Source organism: Egretta garzetta, unplaced genomic scaffold (assembly GCF_000687185.1).
Source record: "Egretta garzetta isolate BGI_Z169 unplaced genomic scaffold, ASM68718v1 scaffold447, whole genome shotgun sequence".
In the NCBI taxonomy this organism is placed as follows: Eukaryota; Metazoa; Chordata; class Aves; order Pelecaniformes; family Ardeidae; genus Egretta; species Egretta garzetta.
The window spans coordinates 3495673-3514284 of NW_009260397.1; the positions used below are offsets into that span (position 1 = coordinate 3495673).

The window sequence follows — 18612 nt, forward strand, 5'->3', positions numbered from 1 at the left end:
CTGTTCAAGAAGTGTCTGTGTATCTACCTACCACAAACCATTTGGAAATCAAACATTCTTTGTCTGCAAGTAATTGCACTGAAATATCAGTTGAGAATTAGAATATAACTTTTTTTTTTTTTTTGAGAGGAAGGCACCACATAAGATAAAGCAAGTTTCAAAACTATAATTCTTTAGAAATAAGCATACTTCTAACTCACCGGTGTCTTAGCTTCAGCCATGCTGTGTTTGAAACTATAAAACTGTTTCTGTATATGAAGACCTGCGAGCTGCAGATTCAGACTGAAGGAAGGAAGACTGTTTGCCAGGATAGGTGAGAAGTAGTGATCAATAACGTAGGAAATAAAAATTGAAACATTGTAAAACATCACCTGGCATTTCGTAGTTGTGTTAGAGAAAAATGTTTTTCTATAGAAATCTTTATTAAAGTGAAAACGTGTCAGAAAAGGGTTGTATGTTTTAGCAATATCTCTCTGCATATAGTATAGATCCAGAGCAGACCCTTACAAGTTTCACTTACAAGCCTCGCGATTTCCAGAGAGTGTAAAAAATATAACAAAAAAGATGAATTCCCAGGATACTAAAATCAGTGGGGATGAGAAATATTTTGTCTGATATTCAGATGTGTATAAATATCGCAGTGTAAGCAATGACTAATATAATGTACTCTGAGAAATGTTTCAGACTTAGTGAATGACTAAAGTTTTCCCTATTCGGTTACTTCCTAGAAAAACACCCCAAATCTGGAATCTGACAGCCAAACTCCATTTTAGAAATATTACTCTCCCCAAGTAGTGGCATGGGCTTCTGTGGGAGTTTTGGTAGAAGGGCAAGATACGACAGAGCAAGGCAATTCGGGATCCAAGCAATAATTGCTGGTTGTTAAGAAACTTAGTTGGCAATTTATCTACCACATACAAAACTGTGATGGAGAGAAAATGTAGCCTTGAGATTTAGCATTTTCAATGTTTTCTTAGATTCACAGACAGCAGGAGACGTTCTTTTTTATTTTTTGTTCAGAAAGTATTTGTTTATGAAATGGCAAAATAATGTGAATACACAGTTGCCAGGAGGAGAAAGATATGGGTAATGTATCTCTTCTGTCTTGGCTTGGTTCAGGGACATCTGTGACTTCATAGACAGATCAGCCTTCAAAAAAAATCTCCTGCAATAGCTTTGCAGCACCCTCTTATCATGTTCCTTGATAACAGCATATGTGTGAAAATCAGTCTGCTTTTTTTTTTTGTTATAAAGATGAAAAGTTATTTAGAAAATATGAAAATATCACTGTAAATTTCAGTACTTAAATACTACCCAATAACTCTGCTTCTACGCACATATATTTCCATATATGCATAGTCTGAAGCCTGTGCCTAATTATATTAAACTCAATGGTATGCTTATGGGATCAACGCCTCTTTACATCTGGGAATTCAGAATATTCTGGTAATAATTTGATAATTTTTCCCTCTTAAGCTGTATGCAATTTTTTTACATGCTCCTGAGTTGTGTAGAAAAAAATTGAAGTGATCCACAACTTCTGAGCCTTGGAACACTTCAGGGAGTCCCCCTCTATTTACTGCAGAAACAGCTGTCATTCAGCTGTGAGATTTGGAGCTGTTGAAACTGTGGAGGAAAGGAAAAGTATTTGTTCTTAGTATATTAAAAAAAAAAAAAAAAAAGACACTTTAGATCGAAATTCCTAAGTGAGTTTCTTGATTCCTGATGTCCTGAGAGAGTTATTTTCAAATTAATTGTAATATGCAAACATATTGCTTGTACATGTTAGTGATTTATGGTAATTGGAATACTGATGGGAAAAAATTCTTTTAGACTATTTAATGAGCACCTGTGAAATTATGGAATGCATGCACGAACATCCCGAGTATTTGCCCGAGAGATTTTCTTCCCACAGCTGTGAGATTTGGGCATCATTATGTAGGTACAAATTGAGAGCCTCTTTCAGAAGGCAAGCAGGTACTTGGTACAAGTTCATGGGACAACTGATGTAAATAATTGCTCAACAGTGTAAATAAAGAGCTTACAATCTGGCTGTATTTTATTATTTATTAGTACTTATTATAATTTATTGGTTTTGTTTCAAACGGTGAAGTTAAAAGTTAAAATGAGTTTCTTCTTAGAATAAGGAAGAAATGCAGCACCATATGTTGTGCCAATGGAGCTCTGTCTGATACAGTGCTAATACATTCCTTCCAAGGCCTCAAGACATTTTACAACATTTTTAGCACCAATTTCTGCAGTAATGACTAACTTCTGCAGGACAGAAAATTACATTCCTTGGGAGGATATGAAATGATCAGGAAAGGAAAGAGCTGACATTATCCAAGAAGCTATTGAGTTAGCAGGATTTTAATGCCAGAACAATTCATAAGCGATGAGAAATAAATCAACTGGAACAATATGTAATAAGCAGAATATATAATATTCTATGGTTTTTTTATATATATAATAACATTCTTATGGTCTTTCTGTAATATTGAAAATGTAAACACAACCTGTCATCAGATCCAGCGTGCTAGTTCTGTCAAAACATGGATTTTTCTCCTGTATGTTTTTTGGCTGATGTCATTGGAAACATTGATAAGTGCTTCTGGTTTTGGTGGGAGGAGTTAAGAGCCTAGTGTATAAAAGAAAAGACTAAACCAAAGCTTACTAAAATGCCTAAAACAAAGCTCCCTGTAATCTATCAGTTTCTTGACTTTGGCAGTCTTTTAATCAATGTTTTATTATGAGAACCTCTGTATATAAAGATGAATGGGTAAGCTGACGCTAGAATGGGGGTGGTGGTGTGTTTTTTTTTTTTTTCTTTTTAGCAACTGAGATTTAAAAAAAAAGACTAAAAAGTATTTGTGTAATTACTTTTGTGAAGTTTTTTTTCTTATACTTCAATTATCCTGTGTCTTTTACAGATGGGTAACTAAGACAAGAAGCAATTAAACCCACAATGAAACAGAAAGGGAATACAATTTCAGCTCTCTAATTTTATTTATGTATTCATTTTTTTGCATGTTCTGTATTTTCAATAGCATTGATTAACTGGACATATTTGTGTTTTCTTCGCTTGGTGGCCTTTCTCCAGAACAAGGATCTGAGAATCTCTAAGGCCAAGGTCTAACACACTCAATTCAAAAGGAGTCTTTCCAGCGTATTAAGTTGAAGCTCAATCAGGAAAGATCCTGATCATACTTCACTTCTGCTGATTTCCTGAGATGGTGTTGAGACTTTGTAGGCTTGGACCTTAAAATGGATGCAGGTTATGTTGCTTAGCAGTGTGACCATGGCTTCACAATTTGAGGGTAATAAATATTTTCCAGGAGAAAAAAACCCTTGTAAATAGCTCCATGTTTGCTTAAACAAAATTAGCATAAAGGTGAACGTCAGAACAAAAATTATTAAGGGAAAACATTTTGATTAAGCTTATTTAATACACTGGCATGCCTACAACATTAATATATTTTTTTATTCTTTTTCTATTTGTTCCAATAATGAAGGAATCATCTACATGCTGCAGGTCATATCTGTGTTCTTAAAGATGCTTTCATGTATGAAAGTCCAACTGAAATAGCAAACCTAACCTCCACAGAGAAGTTTGATGCAGCCCTGGCCATTCATCTTTACAAAGGAGGCAGACTCCTGCAAGGTAATCATCTTTCTATTTTGCAATAAAAATACCTCTTAAAAAGGTACTGAAAAAGAAAGAGAATGAATACAAATGGTTATAAATGGGTATATATGTATAAACCTGTACATAATGTAGTTATTCTGTTTATCCACTTTGACAAATGTTCAGAAATGCTGAATATATTTCTCTGTGGGAGATCTGATAAAGAGAGGAGAGAACTTTTGAATCACGTAGCGCATTTCATAATTAAGTACTTTAACTACATTAAGATAACATTATATTAACAATAAGATACTTTCAGCAAATGTATTCTTTCAGAGGACAATGGCTTAGCTAAGTATAGCTGAGGTCAAACAGAAGAAAGAAGAGAGGCTAATTTGATATTTCTGCTCAAAAATGAGTCAGGGTTTTTTGGACATGAAATAACTTTGAGATGTCGTTCATGCCAGCTAAACTGTAGGAGACAGGATGTTATCAGACAAATAATAAAATTTTCTATTGTATCTAACCATGTAGAACAAAATTTAGCCTGCCATTAATGATACACTAGAAGCACTGGCTTTCAATATTACAGACACTGTCACCTACTGAAATTGCAAGTGTATATCCATTTTTGAGATCACATTTGTATTGTACAAATCTATTCACTTGGACAAAGGTACATAATTTGATACTTTTATCAGATCCTCAGTATAAGTTGTGTTTTGCTGTGCTAGTTTTCAGACTTCAGGAGCCCCCCCCCGCAATTTGTGCTGGTGGGTTTTCAGAAAGCCTGAATTAGTATGTCTGGCGTGCTTGTGTATCTTTTGTTACAATGGAGCTCTGATTTCAGTAGGGATCCTAGAATAAAAATTAAAAAAAAAAAAATTCTGTAAGATGATCTCTGCTATTAAGACTTCTCTTGTTGCAATATAGAGATGATGGGTTGTGTGACAAAACTGGAATTGTTTTGGAGGAGGCTTATGAAGGGTCTTAAAACTTCCTTTTTTTTTGCTAAGGAACAAAAAATAAGGCTGGATTTTAAATGTTTACTGTAAAACTTTATTGCAGTTTTGACTTGCATAACATTGCCCAAATGCTGTTGCTAATTAGCTTTTCAAAATCCCAAGTGATCTACAAAGCCTGATACCTGAATGATTTACCAAAGTTCAGTAATTTAAATAAGTGGGTTACACTCTTCCAAAAAGCATCTGCAATAAGTGAAAGAAAGATAAAAAGAAATGTGTAAAAAGCAAGATAGTAAGTAGTATGACTGATGGGATGATCCTAGTCAAAGTGTAAAAGTTATTGCAGACTTCTTGAAGGAAAAAAGTGATTTGGGAGACATTCCTGACTCTTGTAACATTTAATATTTCCATACCCTATATTAAGAAATACCTTAAAGAAATTTAGTTATTGCAGTCATACCACCATTACTACCATACTACCAGTCTTTTGGGCCTCATCCTGGAAACTTTATTTTCATGATTGGGGATGCATGATCAACACATGTAATAGATGACACAAAAATTACGTACTTTTTTATTTATTAGAAAAGCGATACATATTTTATATCGTATTACAGAAAGTCGGTCTCTTGAAGGTTAGTGCTGTGGTGCTTTGATAGTGCACATTAATTCTCATCACCTACAGTGAACAGAGTATAATATCTAAAAATGCCAAGGAAAATCTTTTAAGTAGCCAGAATGGCAATTAGTCTTTCATTCTTTTTGTTCTTTCATTTAGTAATGAGGAAATTAGCAATGCTAATAAATCCTCATCTTACAGCTCGCTTAGTTTTCAAATATAAATTTGAAACATATAGTATGTTTTCTATCTGTATCGACATACTTATTTTGTTCCCCATTTGCTTGGTTTTAACCATGTATTTTAATGATGGGCGTTCACTGAATTTAACCTATCATTTCCCCCCCACCCTTAAGACACCGTGGGTAGCTATAGAAAGAGTCATCAATAGTGTTCACAGCCGTGAACATTCAAGGTCAGTTATATTATCGCTCAAAAGGAAGAACCTCCATCAACACAGTAACCTCTAGTGCCCTGCTCGTTGGTCCAATGCTGAGGACAGTGTTGTCTACTGAGTCCTTGATCCCTCTCCCCTTCCATCCGATAGCAAAAGGGAAAAAACAAAGCATATTTTGTGCTTTTCTTGATACACAGTGTGTAGTGGCAATACAGCCTAACTGCTTATTCTTGTTCACAGTCGGAAGGAAGCCTTGGCTTCATCTGTTACAGCTAACAGCAATCTGCAAAATCCACAAAATTGGCCACCTTAATGACAGGTTTTGTAGACGGGCTTACTGGAGACTCTTTCTTTTGCAACACTGCAGTCCCATTTGGATTTTAAAACTATGTTCTGCATGTAGTAATTAGCCACCATGAAGTTGTTATTTGTTAGTTTAATGTGGTGTAAAACTGACCACTTTATCAGTTTCAGTGCTGAAACAATCAACAGTAAACATTATTGTCTGCTATCTTGATTAGTTAAGGGGAGAACATTACTGGTAACTTGGCAGTTACTAAAAATAACCTGACTCCAAGAAAAGAAATACTAGTAGAAAGGGATCTTGCCCTACTATTGGCTTTTGTATTTTCATCTAAGTAGTCTTTGGCCTTGTCTGTGTAAGTCTAGCTGCTGTTAGCATAGAAGTGCTACACCACCCTGTTTTGGTGGCTTTACTGTTACACAAATACGGATTTATTCTGATGCTGTGTATCAAAACTAGGCTTTTACCAGAGTACAGACACCACTAGGATACATATGATTTTGTTGATACTCTTAAATTTGAATGCTGATAGGGTCTTGTGCACAGACTGTCCCACATGCCTTCCTCTATTCTTACTGTTCTGAGCACTGTAAGGCATCCTAAACCAACTTTCATAACTTGCATGATCACAGAAGGTCTTGGAACAACCAATTATAAACACAGATCCATCTTTTGGGATGGAATTAGGCAAAACAATGGGTTTGCTGCAGGTTCACATGTACTGCCTTATTTAATTTGGTGACCTTTTCCAATGGTATGGCTCCCATCTACATTTTTTGTAGCAGTGAAATCAGTTTCGGAAGTCAATAGTTAAAAAAAAATATAAAATTTCAGTAGCCAGCTTTGTAGGATGGTCACCCAAGCCACTGTATTGGAATGCTTGAGAGGGCAGAGAATGAGTGGCTGAGGCTAGATACCTGGGACCAAACTTTGCAATACTGCATCTTATTAAAATGTGAATAACATTTAAAATATACATGCTGTTTGGTGGGCTGCCAAGTGTAGAAACTAATTGATTGTTTTTACTAAGCATGGAAAAAAGACAAAGAAAATCTCATAGCTACGCAACAGACTGGCACTCTGTGAAAGTGCATGGTTATTGTATGGGCTTTTTCAGTGCCAAACCCATCAAAATTCAAGTTTCTCCAGGTTTCTTTTTCAAAGACTTTTGTTTGCGTATGTGATACAGTATTGTCAATATACTTTTTCACTCTTAATGTCCCCTCCTAGTCATTACCATGACATGTTGGTCAACCTCTCATCGTAGTCATTACTTTGCAGGTAGCAGAATTCCTTTTGGAATCATCTTTGGTGGGACAGATATAAATGAAGATATCAGATGTGAAGAGAAACATCGGGTAATGGGAGCAGTGCTAGGAGAAGCCAGGTAAAAGCATGTGTGGAAGGCTTGTGACAGGAAATTGCATTTTTGTAATGTCAGATCTTTTAGGAACTGTTCCATAAACGATTGGAATCACTGGGAGATACACAGGCCAGTGGACAAAAGATAGACTATGATCTCTGTGTATTATTTTATGATTCAGTGGTGAAAGTAGAACGGTTTCTTCATAAAAGATGGTCTGTATGCATTTTATATTTCCTCTGTTGCAATCGTTTCATTGTATTTGTTCATGTAAGAGTTGGCGGAGGTAGTGCTGAAACTTGGTCTCTTGTGCTGTGAATTTTCAAAAACACTCAAATCCCATTAAAAGCTAATGAAATCTGTGGTCTTGCTCACTAATCCCGTGCTTTGTCTGCTGAATCATAACTGTTTTCTAGAATAATAGAACTGTGTGTGTGATGAGGGTATAAAATTCTAAGGCAGGTAAAAGAAATTAGAGGAATAATAGCAAGAATATTTAACCTGGGATTTGGCAGCCCTTGATGGTTAATATAACTGTGGACTGTAGCAGCCTGACTGTGGTTTGACATGTTTGTAATGGATACAGTTTTATGCAATCAAGTTTTAATTTCTTACCAAAATTATTTTAGACTGCTTATATTTGCAGAGATTTAGGTAAAGAAATGCACATCTAATTATCTTCAAGAATATCCATACAGTTCTCATTTGTACAGAACTGTCCTGGCCATGAAATTACTGATATTTGGTATTTAAACAGTGAATCTTTAGTAGGGGAGGTGGCTAATGGTGAGTTAGTGCTCGAGGTATGATTATTTAAATAGCAAACCTTTGTTAGCGGTGGAGGTATGAATAGTCTCATTAAGTCTTGCTGTAGTAAGGTTATTAGCAACAAGGTTGGACCCCGTTTGACAAGGCCCTGTGCCAGAAGTGCTAAATATTGCTCCAAGTTGTTTTATTTAAAACCTCTGTTTCTTAGTAAATTCTGGTTTATGTTACATGAATTCAAACATATAAAATATTCTGTATTGGAACTAATTTATTTTATGCATTAAGTGCTATACTGCACATACAGAGCAAGGTGCCCAGCAGTTTGATTTAAGGGAGGCGACATCTAAAATAACTGGCATTTGTCCTGTTCATCACAGAATCAAACCGGTTCTCTGAGGCCTCGCCTTTAGTTTGTTGACAGAGTGCTTGCTTGAAAATGAGGTGACTCAAGTATAAAGAGCTTTTGTTCTTTTTTTTTTTCCTGCTAATGTGATCCTTTCTCTAGGTAGATGAACAAAGAAGCAGAGACTGAAAAAAGTCTTTAAGCAAATTCTCTCAATTTTTTAGGTGAATTGACAAGGGAGTATTTTCAGGGTGTTTTAAAGTCTGGAAAAGTTCTAGGCATCAAATCTAGTTCTGAACTGATCAGAAATCAGAGAAAATGGCTAAAAAGTAAAAAGGTTTTTGCAGCATTTCTCATTGTTTCAACATCCCCAGAAAAGAGGTTTCCTTCTGCTTGATCCGTAGGTCTGCTGACTTCTACAGTGTTTCATCACGTCCAAGGGTCAATATACCCTTTTCTTTTTGGAAACTAAAGCATTTTATGTATATATATATTCTAATCCATGAAATGAATTTAATATATAGGTTATCAAGATAGAGGCTAAGGTTGTCACTTCATGTTTAGCCTGCACAATAGCTCACTGATGGCAGGCATGGCTCTAGTGCTACCTCCCTTCCCCTCCTCCTCGTTTCTCTTACTTGGGGCTGTGTGATCCACCCTTCCTTGTGCCAGGATTGGACTGCTTTCTGAGCAGGTTTAACCCACTAAATGATGTAAAATAGGCTCTTTTTTTTCCTGGGTTAGTTTTCTACCCCTTTAATCAGACAGGTCAGCTATGAGAAGGATGTCTTTTTGGTAAAAATTTGGTGGTAAGTTGCTATAGCAGGTCAGTCAGCCTGGTGGAACTATACTGTGCCTGAGCTTTTGGTGACTTGAGTACTCTGAAGAGTCATCACTCCAGAATTGAGCTCTGCATAAGTGAAGGGTCCCCAAGTGTACAAGGTGAGATAAAATTTAACCATCTGGAACATCTTATCAAATCCATTGGCACTGCTTGCATACTTACTCTTGGAGAGCTTAAATGTCTTGCTGAACAGAGCTTGCTCAGGGTACTATCTTTGTTCATTCATCACAGCAGTCTAGCGAAGGCAGAGAACTACAGTGGTTCAGATACAGCAGTATGGATTTTGGTTCATGTTAGCCATGAGGAAAGGCATGCAGAATGTGCAGCAGGCTTATATCTCGTAGTTTTATCTCTGCTAATACCACTATATGTTCTAGCTATTATTAGCTAACTTAACGCTGGCATAGGTACGCTGTTCTGTCTAGAGTGCCCTATAAATTGTGGTAGGTAAACAGATTTTAAAGACAGCACTTAATCACGTTCATTGAAAAATCATTAGGGCATGTTCTTACATCTTAGCGTGACTTGTAGCTGAAAAGCAACCTAAGGCCCCATTCAAGACAAAATTTATATACTTGTTTACTTTTGTTATCAAATAATCAGAAGTTATTCTTCAAACAGGTCTGAAGGAAGAGGGGGGAAAAAAGGTATCTAATGTGTCAGTTAAATTTCAGCGCTGTGCAAAATGAAAATTATATAAAACCAGAATCTCTGAGTGTGTCCATTTGATCCAGTTCTGTGTTTAAAACATGATCTGTCACAAATATAGCTAATATAGCTTATGCAAAAACTGTGCTTTATTGAATGTTTTTTTAATGATAATTAAGTTAGGAACTTGAAGTATAGTTTATGATGTTTCAAAATATATTACTGCATCCTTACGCAGTTCATAATGTTTTCTCTGCTACAGGAAAAGTAATTCAGTTTTCTAGAAGTTATTCTGAATGGATCTCTTCTCCAGTATTATCACTAGTATTATTCATTGCATAGTTATTAAAAGAAACATTGATTTTCTTTTTTCTTTATTGATTGCAGGTTTCTAAGCAGAAAGTATAGTGAATTGTAGATTACTTGTCCAGTACAATATACCACCACATTCCATAAAACAAAGTATTGAACACTGTCTAGCTTTATAATGAGTGTTTCATTTCTAATCAAATACTTCTAAATGGTGGTTGTACTCCTCTAGGGTATTTTTTTCTATTGAACAGTATTTTGTAGACTTAGGAGCAACAGTTTTTCGTGCTTGTTAATGTGATGTATTGAAAGTATAATTGCAAAAACTGGAAACGGAGCATGTGCAACTTGACAAAATAAGCATTTGCAAAGGTTGTAATAACCTTAAAGCTGTCAAGTTGTATACGTGAAATTCATTGTAGTACCATAAAGCAGATACTACAAAACAAATGTGTGAGAATAAGGTTTGTTTCAACAAACAAAAATAGGAGTTATAATTCAGCATTTATGAGACTTCTAATGAATGTGATTTCTTGTCTTCAAATTATAACGTCTCCAATGGAAAAGCACTGTTCTGGTTGTGACTTAGCAATGTGCTTCATCTCCAACCATTGAGATGTCATAGGGTTGGCTGAGGACAGAAACATTACATTAATTCTATGAAAAACAAACACTGAAACTTAAGTGTAATATGTGATAACCTCTGTGTTATATGCAATATCTATAAAAACAATTTTTAAAAAAGGAATTTTGCTGAGCAGACACATTATGTCTCATACGAAGGAGGTGTTCAAATGTTTCTATTCCACAGGACCGATAGCCTTCAGAAATGGTCACATTTCTGGTTCAGCAATGGTCCCATTTGTGGTTCCAGTTAACACTAAAGTTCCATTTAAGAACAGTCAAAGCATGTGTTTATATTTCATCAAATTTAAAAGCTACATTAAAGCCCAGCATGTTCTTAATATCTCTTCCTGAACAGGGATTCTTTATTAACTCTGTCTCCATAAAAATATCTCATATGACTTGGTATTACACCAAGCTCCCAGTAAGAATAATGTGTTTATCTAGGATGTTTAGAAACCAGACTTCTGTGGCTGAAGTCTCTTGGTAATGAGACACCCAAAAATGAAAACTGTTCATATCGGTACTGCTTTTAAGTGGCCTCTGACACAGCTCTTCTGTTATGTGGAATGATAGTGTACTACATATATTTCTCAAAGGCATGTAAGTAGAAGTCCAGATGAGCTGTTATAAACAGCCATAAGGGAAAAAGTGGAAGTAAGCTTGGGAACAGAATTCTCTTCTCCCTCCCAGATGAAAACTCTGTAGCCATTAAGTTACTCAAGTACACTTTTGTTTGCTTGTTCTTACTTTGGCGTTATGATTTATATACATAACAGAGGAGGAGTAGATGGTGTTAATATACTATTCTACAGTTCATTCATTTAAATACTCTTCTCATAACAAGGAGAAGTCCTAACCAGAGAACAGTCAAAACGCCCTTCTGTCAGTATTATGTCTGGCTTGTGTAATAGTCTCTTTGCCTGAAACAATTACTATGGTAAATCTCATTTCTGGGCACCCAATTCTTACCCTATTTATTATAGAGGAATATCAGGTATCCAACTCAGCACTGAGAATTATATCTCCAGTGCAGGAGCTGAGTGTCCCACCTCTGTGAGATTCCACAGTTGAAGCCCAGCCACTGGATCATCTTTCTTCTTCTTTTAGTTTATTTAATTCTGATATTTTTCCTGAAGAATAACACTTTGTTCTCTCAGATGTTTGTTACTCATTGACAGCTTTGACTACTTAGAAATAAGGAGAGAACATTGGGGAAAGATTTAAAAAAATCCATCTGCTCATTTGAATTAAACTCCGTTGCAATGAGTTGCAAATAGTGGGACTGGGTATTGTCAAACAACAATAGTATGAAACTAACTGGACTTAGGATCCCTCCTTACCTCGCCTTCTGGTTGTGAAGAGGGCTGTTGCAACTTGCAATGATGTAGAAGCAAGAAATGCTAACTCACTGCTGGAGCTGTATATATTAATCAAGATAAATGGGGGGATGTTCCCATTATTTAGGTTTTCTCTTACTTTAAGAAACCCTCACTTTTAACTCCCCAAGAGCTCTAAGTTGTAAAGCCTGAAGAGAAACCATTTGTTTAACCAGTATTTTCTGGTAAAACAAATAGAAAGCCTGCTTTCTGTCTTGCCATCTATAATAATTTTTATAAGCTTCTGCTCTTTGATCTTACAAAGATGTTTTCTGAAGTACTTTTCTGTTTTTATGTTTATACACTTAAAGCAGCTGATCCCAACTATTTTTGTCCATTTAACTAGGTTTGCAGTGGCTTTCACGGTGAAAATGAAGGAACTGGCAGCAGCAGAGTGGGTATGTTTACATGATGATGGTGATGGTTATAGTATTAGGTACTATGCATTCTCCTAAAATGTTTTCTAAATAATGCTAGAGAATTGCAATAATCTTCATATCCTCTATTCCTGTTTTTCCTTTCAGAGAAGTATTTCATATTTACATACTTCAATAGGTCAAATAGATCTGGCATTTAAAAGCTGTTTAGTATTTGAAAAGAGTATACAGCAGTTTAGGAAGTGCTTCTCTGTAACATTTAAAACTAATCACTGCTGTTGTTATCGAGTCTCTCCTGATGCCATAGGCATATATTGTTTCTTTTTGCATCATTTAATAAACTTTTTTATGTTACCAAAATTCAACTAAACAGCTTTACTTACAAGGAAGAATTTGGAAGAATAATTTGAAAATACTTGTTTTGTCAACACTGGAAATAGAATGAGCTTCTTAAGGTGAACTGCAGAAGTAAAATTGAAGTTATGCTAAGCCCAGCAGGATGTGATATACAGCCCTATTGACCAGGCCGCAGGTGATATGTAGCACATAAATAGCACTTAACTTTCTTAAAACTCATCTCTCCTTCTGAAAATAAAACAAAACACACTGTGCTGAATGATATATGGAAAAATACTGAATAAAATTATTTTCATCCAACAGCATACTGGTTAAATAGACTTGGTGGTGTATTTGAAAGAGAACATTTAGCCGGCAAAGAAGTGGGAGTAATAATGTTTCGATCTATTTCTCTTCATTTAGTCGGTACCATTGCATCTGCTGTATTGCAGGTCTACTTCAGACATTCAGTGCAATTATTTTTGGTATCTGATGCTCCTGTTTGAAAACAGACTGGGTCAACATTTTCACCCTTACGTAGTTGAGTTGCTGGCAGGCTGCCAGTGGAGAAAATTGAGACAAATCCTTGAAGTAGACAGGGCTCAGTCCTTGTTTCTGAAGAACGGAGGAAGACCATAAAGAGCTACCAGTCATTTGAGTACAAGGAGTGCTTTTGGTAGTGTCAGGCTGCACTGGTGACCTGTGAAAAACTCCACACCAGGCAGCAGGGCTTGGTGATCTAGCTTGTTAGCCCGGGTGATTTTCTGTGCAAGGTTATCTTTCCAACTAACTTGTTGGCTAAAGACTTGTACTGGATCACGGAGAACTGCAATGAGCGTCAGATCCAGTGAAGAGCAAGCAGTAACTATTTGGCTGACAGGGCAACACACTGGCATAAAAGAGCAAGGTAGGACCATCTTCTGCCAGCTGCAGCCAGCTTTTAGCTCCACTCACCTCATCTTGTGAAACATCAGCTGAAGGATACATTCAAGAAGTAGAAACTGCTTGGTATCTGTTCAGTTCTAATTTGCATCATAATATAATCATTAATACACCCTTGCCTAAAGAAAATCACTTACAGTGGAGCTTGCACAACAGAACAATTTAATATTCAATGCTTTGTTTCAGCATGAATTGATTATCTATTTGCATTAAAAGGATACATGAGCAGGTCTGGTATTTATGTTAGAAATATAGCTTGGTTTTAGTAGTTACTACAATGAACTTCATGATGGGTAAACATGAAAAGGCACAGTTTCTGTCATAGATCTTATGCAAGAAAAAGAAAAAAGTAACAGAGTATAAGAAAGAGAAACAAACTTGAACTTTGGAATCCTTTTGAAATCAGCACCTCAAATGTTTTTAAGTACTAAACTTCGATTGATTTTACCTAAACACCTTTGTGCTCTGGGCCTATGAGACTCAATCGGTGTTTTGGAGAAGGTCTGTGGGCAGACAGGGAATTGGAGGCAAGTCTGTCAAGTCCTAAACTGAAATACCACCTGCTGACCTGTGTCTTAAATGCTGGGGTTTTGAGTTCTTTTTCTATCTGTATCTTCATATAAAGGGTGAGAGCAAATGCCACACATTTACTTTCAAACAGTGAAGAATATGAATATGTCTTTCCATATCTAGGTCACAGAATATTAACACTTTTTACATATTAACTCACAGTAATGTGTACTGCATTATTCCTCTAATGTGTGCTTTATTAGACAGTCAAGAATTTAAATTACCAACATGTAAGCTATTGCACTGTGCTCAAGGGCTCTATCTTTCAACAAATTTTTTTCTATTACATTGGATAAATTATCTTTAATTATGAAGTACATAACACAGCAGTTTCAATAATCTATATTCCAAGTGAGTTGGAAATACTGTAAAAGACCTTGTGCTTACGGTCAGTGTTTTATTTCAGTAGTGTAAAACTGGTGCATAAGAATTACCTAAGCCAGTTTTATTAGCATTCATTTTCATTTTTCCGTTCTCCTCAAGACCATTTAAAATAAAGAACATAACAGAAAATTGATCTATAAAGTGTGAATACATCTGTACGCCCTGTTACGCAGTATTCCTGCTATTTTCTTCTTGAAATCCTGCCCTGGCAGGATTATATTTACTCACCATAAGCCATTAAAGGTCCAGCAGAGCATGAAACCAGATGCTTAACTTAAGCTTATTTTTGAAACTTAGTGGGTTTAGGGAACTAAAAGCCTATCTTCACCACCAGAACTGTGCAGTACATCAGCTGTGGAGGCAAGGCTGGCTTAAGCTGCCCTCTGCCCCAGCTGCTTTTTTCCACCTTCTGGTTTGCTGCATCCATGTCCCAGCTCTGAATTTCAGTTATCCCACTTACCCTGCAATTTTAAATTCTGAAGTTGACCTCCAGTTTGCAGTGCTGTCTCGCATCATTTGCAAAGCTTTTTTTAGGATTGGAAGATCTAATACAATTTAAAATGCTACTTATTCATAGGTAAGAGAAGGACCAAGAGACATTAAGTAACAAAATAACCTATTAAACCATTTTTTTCTTATTCTTAAATGCTTTGAACACAGAAGTTCATATAGCTTTTGAAAGAGAAAGTCCATAGAATATCCTTAGTCTTCCACTGCAGCGGAGTGTTATTTTTCCCCCACTTCATTTCTGTGTGGATTTGCTGCTTGTCATGTAGTTTTTGTGACTTAGTTAATTCACTCTGATTCTCAGAAACCACCTCCTTCACATCTGTGAACCACTTCTTGATGACTATTCACTTTTTTTACGACCTCTTTTCTGTCCATTTCTTTTTCCAGTTCATTTTTAATAACTAAAATAGACTGTTATGACTGGGCAGTGGACTGGTGGGGCAGTCATGTAGGAGTGATGGGGAAAAGCAAAATGTTTGCAAATAAAAAAAAAAAAAATTCTTCCTTGGCTTTGTATTTCCTGAACTGACTGGTGCAGGAATTGGTTGCTTAACAGTATGTTTCTGCATTAATTCTTGTTCTCCTAATACAAGTTCTCCTCCTGCCTTCAAGTCATTATCCTGCAGGTGTGAAATCCTGCACCAAAAAGGAGGCAAGATTTAGTCTCAGGATAGGAAGGACTGATGCTCTAAAAGAAGGTGGTTCGTTTCTGGATGCTGTGATGCTAAATTAAGCAATAGCATTAGTGGGACTGCTTGAACAAATATAATTTCCAACTGAAACATTCAAGGTAATATTGAGCAAATCTATTGGAGTAATTCCCATTGAGTAATACCTTCCTTAGCTTACTCCTTTACAGGCATTGCAACCAGTGCTTTTAAAACAACTAGGAATTGTCCAAACAGAAAGCTTTGCACAAACACTTTGAGCTCAGAAAACTCTGCTTGTTTGCTGGGGAGTGTTGTTAGTGGTTTTTTTTTTTGTTTTGTGGGGGTTTTTTTTGTTGTGGTTTTTTTTTTTTTTAATGTGGAAAGATCCTAAGAATATTTTGATGTTTTAGTGGAAAGAAAAAAAAAAAAGCATTCCAAAAATTCAGGGGTGGAGTTATAGAAAGATATTGAAATAAGAACTTGCTTATTTAATCACCTAAATTAAGTAACTAGTGCAGTAGCACTTTAGGAGTAACTTTGGAAATGTAGTAATTACCTCTTTTACTATAGCTATTTTAAAATAATTTCTGAAGCAATTTTTATTTGGTAATATTATGAGAGAGGAAACGGAGATAAACTAAAAAATATGTACTACCTTGTAATTGTGTTAATTGCAAAATTGATTAATTGATAGTAAATGTTCATAGTAAATGTAATTTAAATTGCTGACTGTTGGCATTTGGCGTTACTTAAATGTATCTTTCTAGTAGTCTGGTTTGATTTTTAATAGTCAAAAGAAAATCACGCTGATGTACATTTTGTTATACTAGTTGGGTTTTGTTGAAGCTTGAACAGATAGTTTATGGTGAACTATGAAAGTTACTTTTCTTCTCCTTCTCTTTAAAGCCAGATGCTAGCAAGAAAATATACGTCCAAACTCAAGGTGAGAGTTTTGAAATACTGACCAAGGCATTCAATTTCTCTGAGTCATGTGTTTAGTACCTGTATGTTTATTTATTTACCTTCTTTGCCCTGGAAATATTTTGCTGAAATGGGTATGGGGTTTGAAGTCCTGGCTTCGCTGAGGTTGAGCTGTTTGTCATTGACTTTAATTGAGGCAGTATTTTGGTCTCTTAGCCTACATTTTCAACTAATTTGGTGCTTTAAAAAAAAAAAAAAATTCCCCACGTACCTTACAGTAGGAATCTGAAAGATAAGGTAACATGAAGCTTCCTCCAAAGCATACAGAAGTTAGCAGCCTAGGAGTGGACCCTCAGTCTGATTTCACGCAAGATGCTGAATGATTATTCTCTGAAGCTCCAGATTCCTGTAAATGCTAAGCTGAGTTCCCAGAATGACACCCAGCAAGTATCTAATCCGAAGTATATTACTTGAGTAGTCTAGGGAACACTCAACTCAGCATTTTAGATGTGATTACTTGAGCTACAGCTTCTGATTTTACTTGTCTAAAAATAACTGTCTACAGATTCCAAAACTCATTTCATTTTGTATATTTCACTTTCAAAGAAAATAAAATTATTTTCAAAATTGCTATGCTGAAATAACTCATAGTGAGGTCTGTTTAGCCTGTATTTAGTCTATATTTAAGCCACTTGTGAGGTAATAGTTAGCTAAGAGATTAAATAAATTAATAAAATAGTTTCATTAGTAAAATAATTAATCTTTAACATAAGGCAAACCAAGTACATTAATGTTCATTTTAGATTAATATTGAATTTTGATAAATATTTCATTTACTTTCTTTTCCTTATGTTAAGGACTTGGGTCTCAACTGACCTGTATCTGGTTTGGAATAATATGCTCTCTCAGATAATATTAGCTTGTATGTAGATTTTAAAAGGCCAAATTTAGCTTGATGTAAGTGAGCTTAATTCCCTGGGTTGCTACAGAAGTTCATACACTCTGTGATTGTGCAAAATTTTGAATTGAATTTCAATCTGATGACTATGGAAGGATTGTGCAGACAACCTGACATTGTTGGGAGGAGAAAAGCTTGAGATGCGAAGAGCTGTGGATGGAGTTCAGTGTGCTTGAGAGAAATACTGTTTGCTGAGGGCAAGACTTCCAGAACTGTAGTTCAGCCATCCAGGGGCCAATCAAACATGTTGTGTTTCTCTTTTTTTCAATACAGGAATTAAGACTATGCCTAGTGAAACATTTGACTGGTTTAGATTTCTACAAAACGCAGGTAAAAGTCACTTTTTTTTTAATTTATTTACTATATTTATTCTTAGTAGATGTCAATGATGAAAGAAATTTAGAATTGAAGGTTGACCGATTATGTAATAAAATGACTTAATGATATGAAAAATGAAAAACTTTTTAATATTAGATTCAGGCAGAATATTGATCAGATTAGTCTGGTTAGTAAACTACCCAGACTGCCTCCAGATTTCTGGTCTGTCTGGGGCTTAATTGCACCAAAAGATAAAATGGTGATGACATATGGGTCAGTGTCCCTTGGAGGGTAAGTCAGATCAAAACACCAATACCTGAGCATGCTGTGCTTTACAGTCGTGTGATAGAAACTGTGGGTGTCTTTTTCAGGAGAGCAGGTGAGGTGAAGAAGTGGTGAAGAAGGGAAATATGTGTTGATGTTTTATTATTTGGTCTTGATCTAGAGCCTGTCTCTGT

General features: G+C 35.8%; 1 protein-coding gene across 2 annotated transcripts in view; it reads left to right on the top strand.

Annotated features, from left to right (window-relative positions):
- Window positions 1–3153: 3153 nt before the first annotated feature.
- The window catches only part of GLT1D1 (glycosyltransferase 1 domain containing 1), a 49425-nt gene continuing 33966 nt past the window's right edge, over window positions 3154–18612 (top strand). For both annotated transcript variants that reach the window (XM_035898601.1, XM_035898602.1), the window contains exons 1-6: window positions 3154–3317; window positions 3513–3661; window positions 7192–7297; window positions 12535–12586; window positions 16864–16900; window positions 18110–18166. In XM_035898601.1, the coding sequence (XP_035754494.1) occupies window positions 3562–3661; window positions 7192–7297; window positions 12535–12586; window positions 16864–16900; window positions 18110–18166 (352 nt within the window). In that variant the 5' untranslated portion in view covers window positions 3154–3317; window positions 3513–3561. The remainder of the gene's footprint in view (window positions 3318–3512; window positions 3662–7191; window positions 7298–12534; window positions 12587–16863; window positions 16901–18109; window positions 18167–18612) is intronic.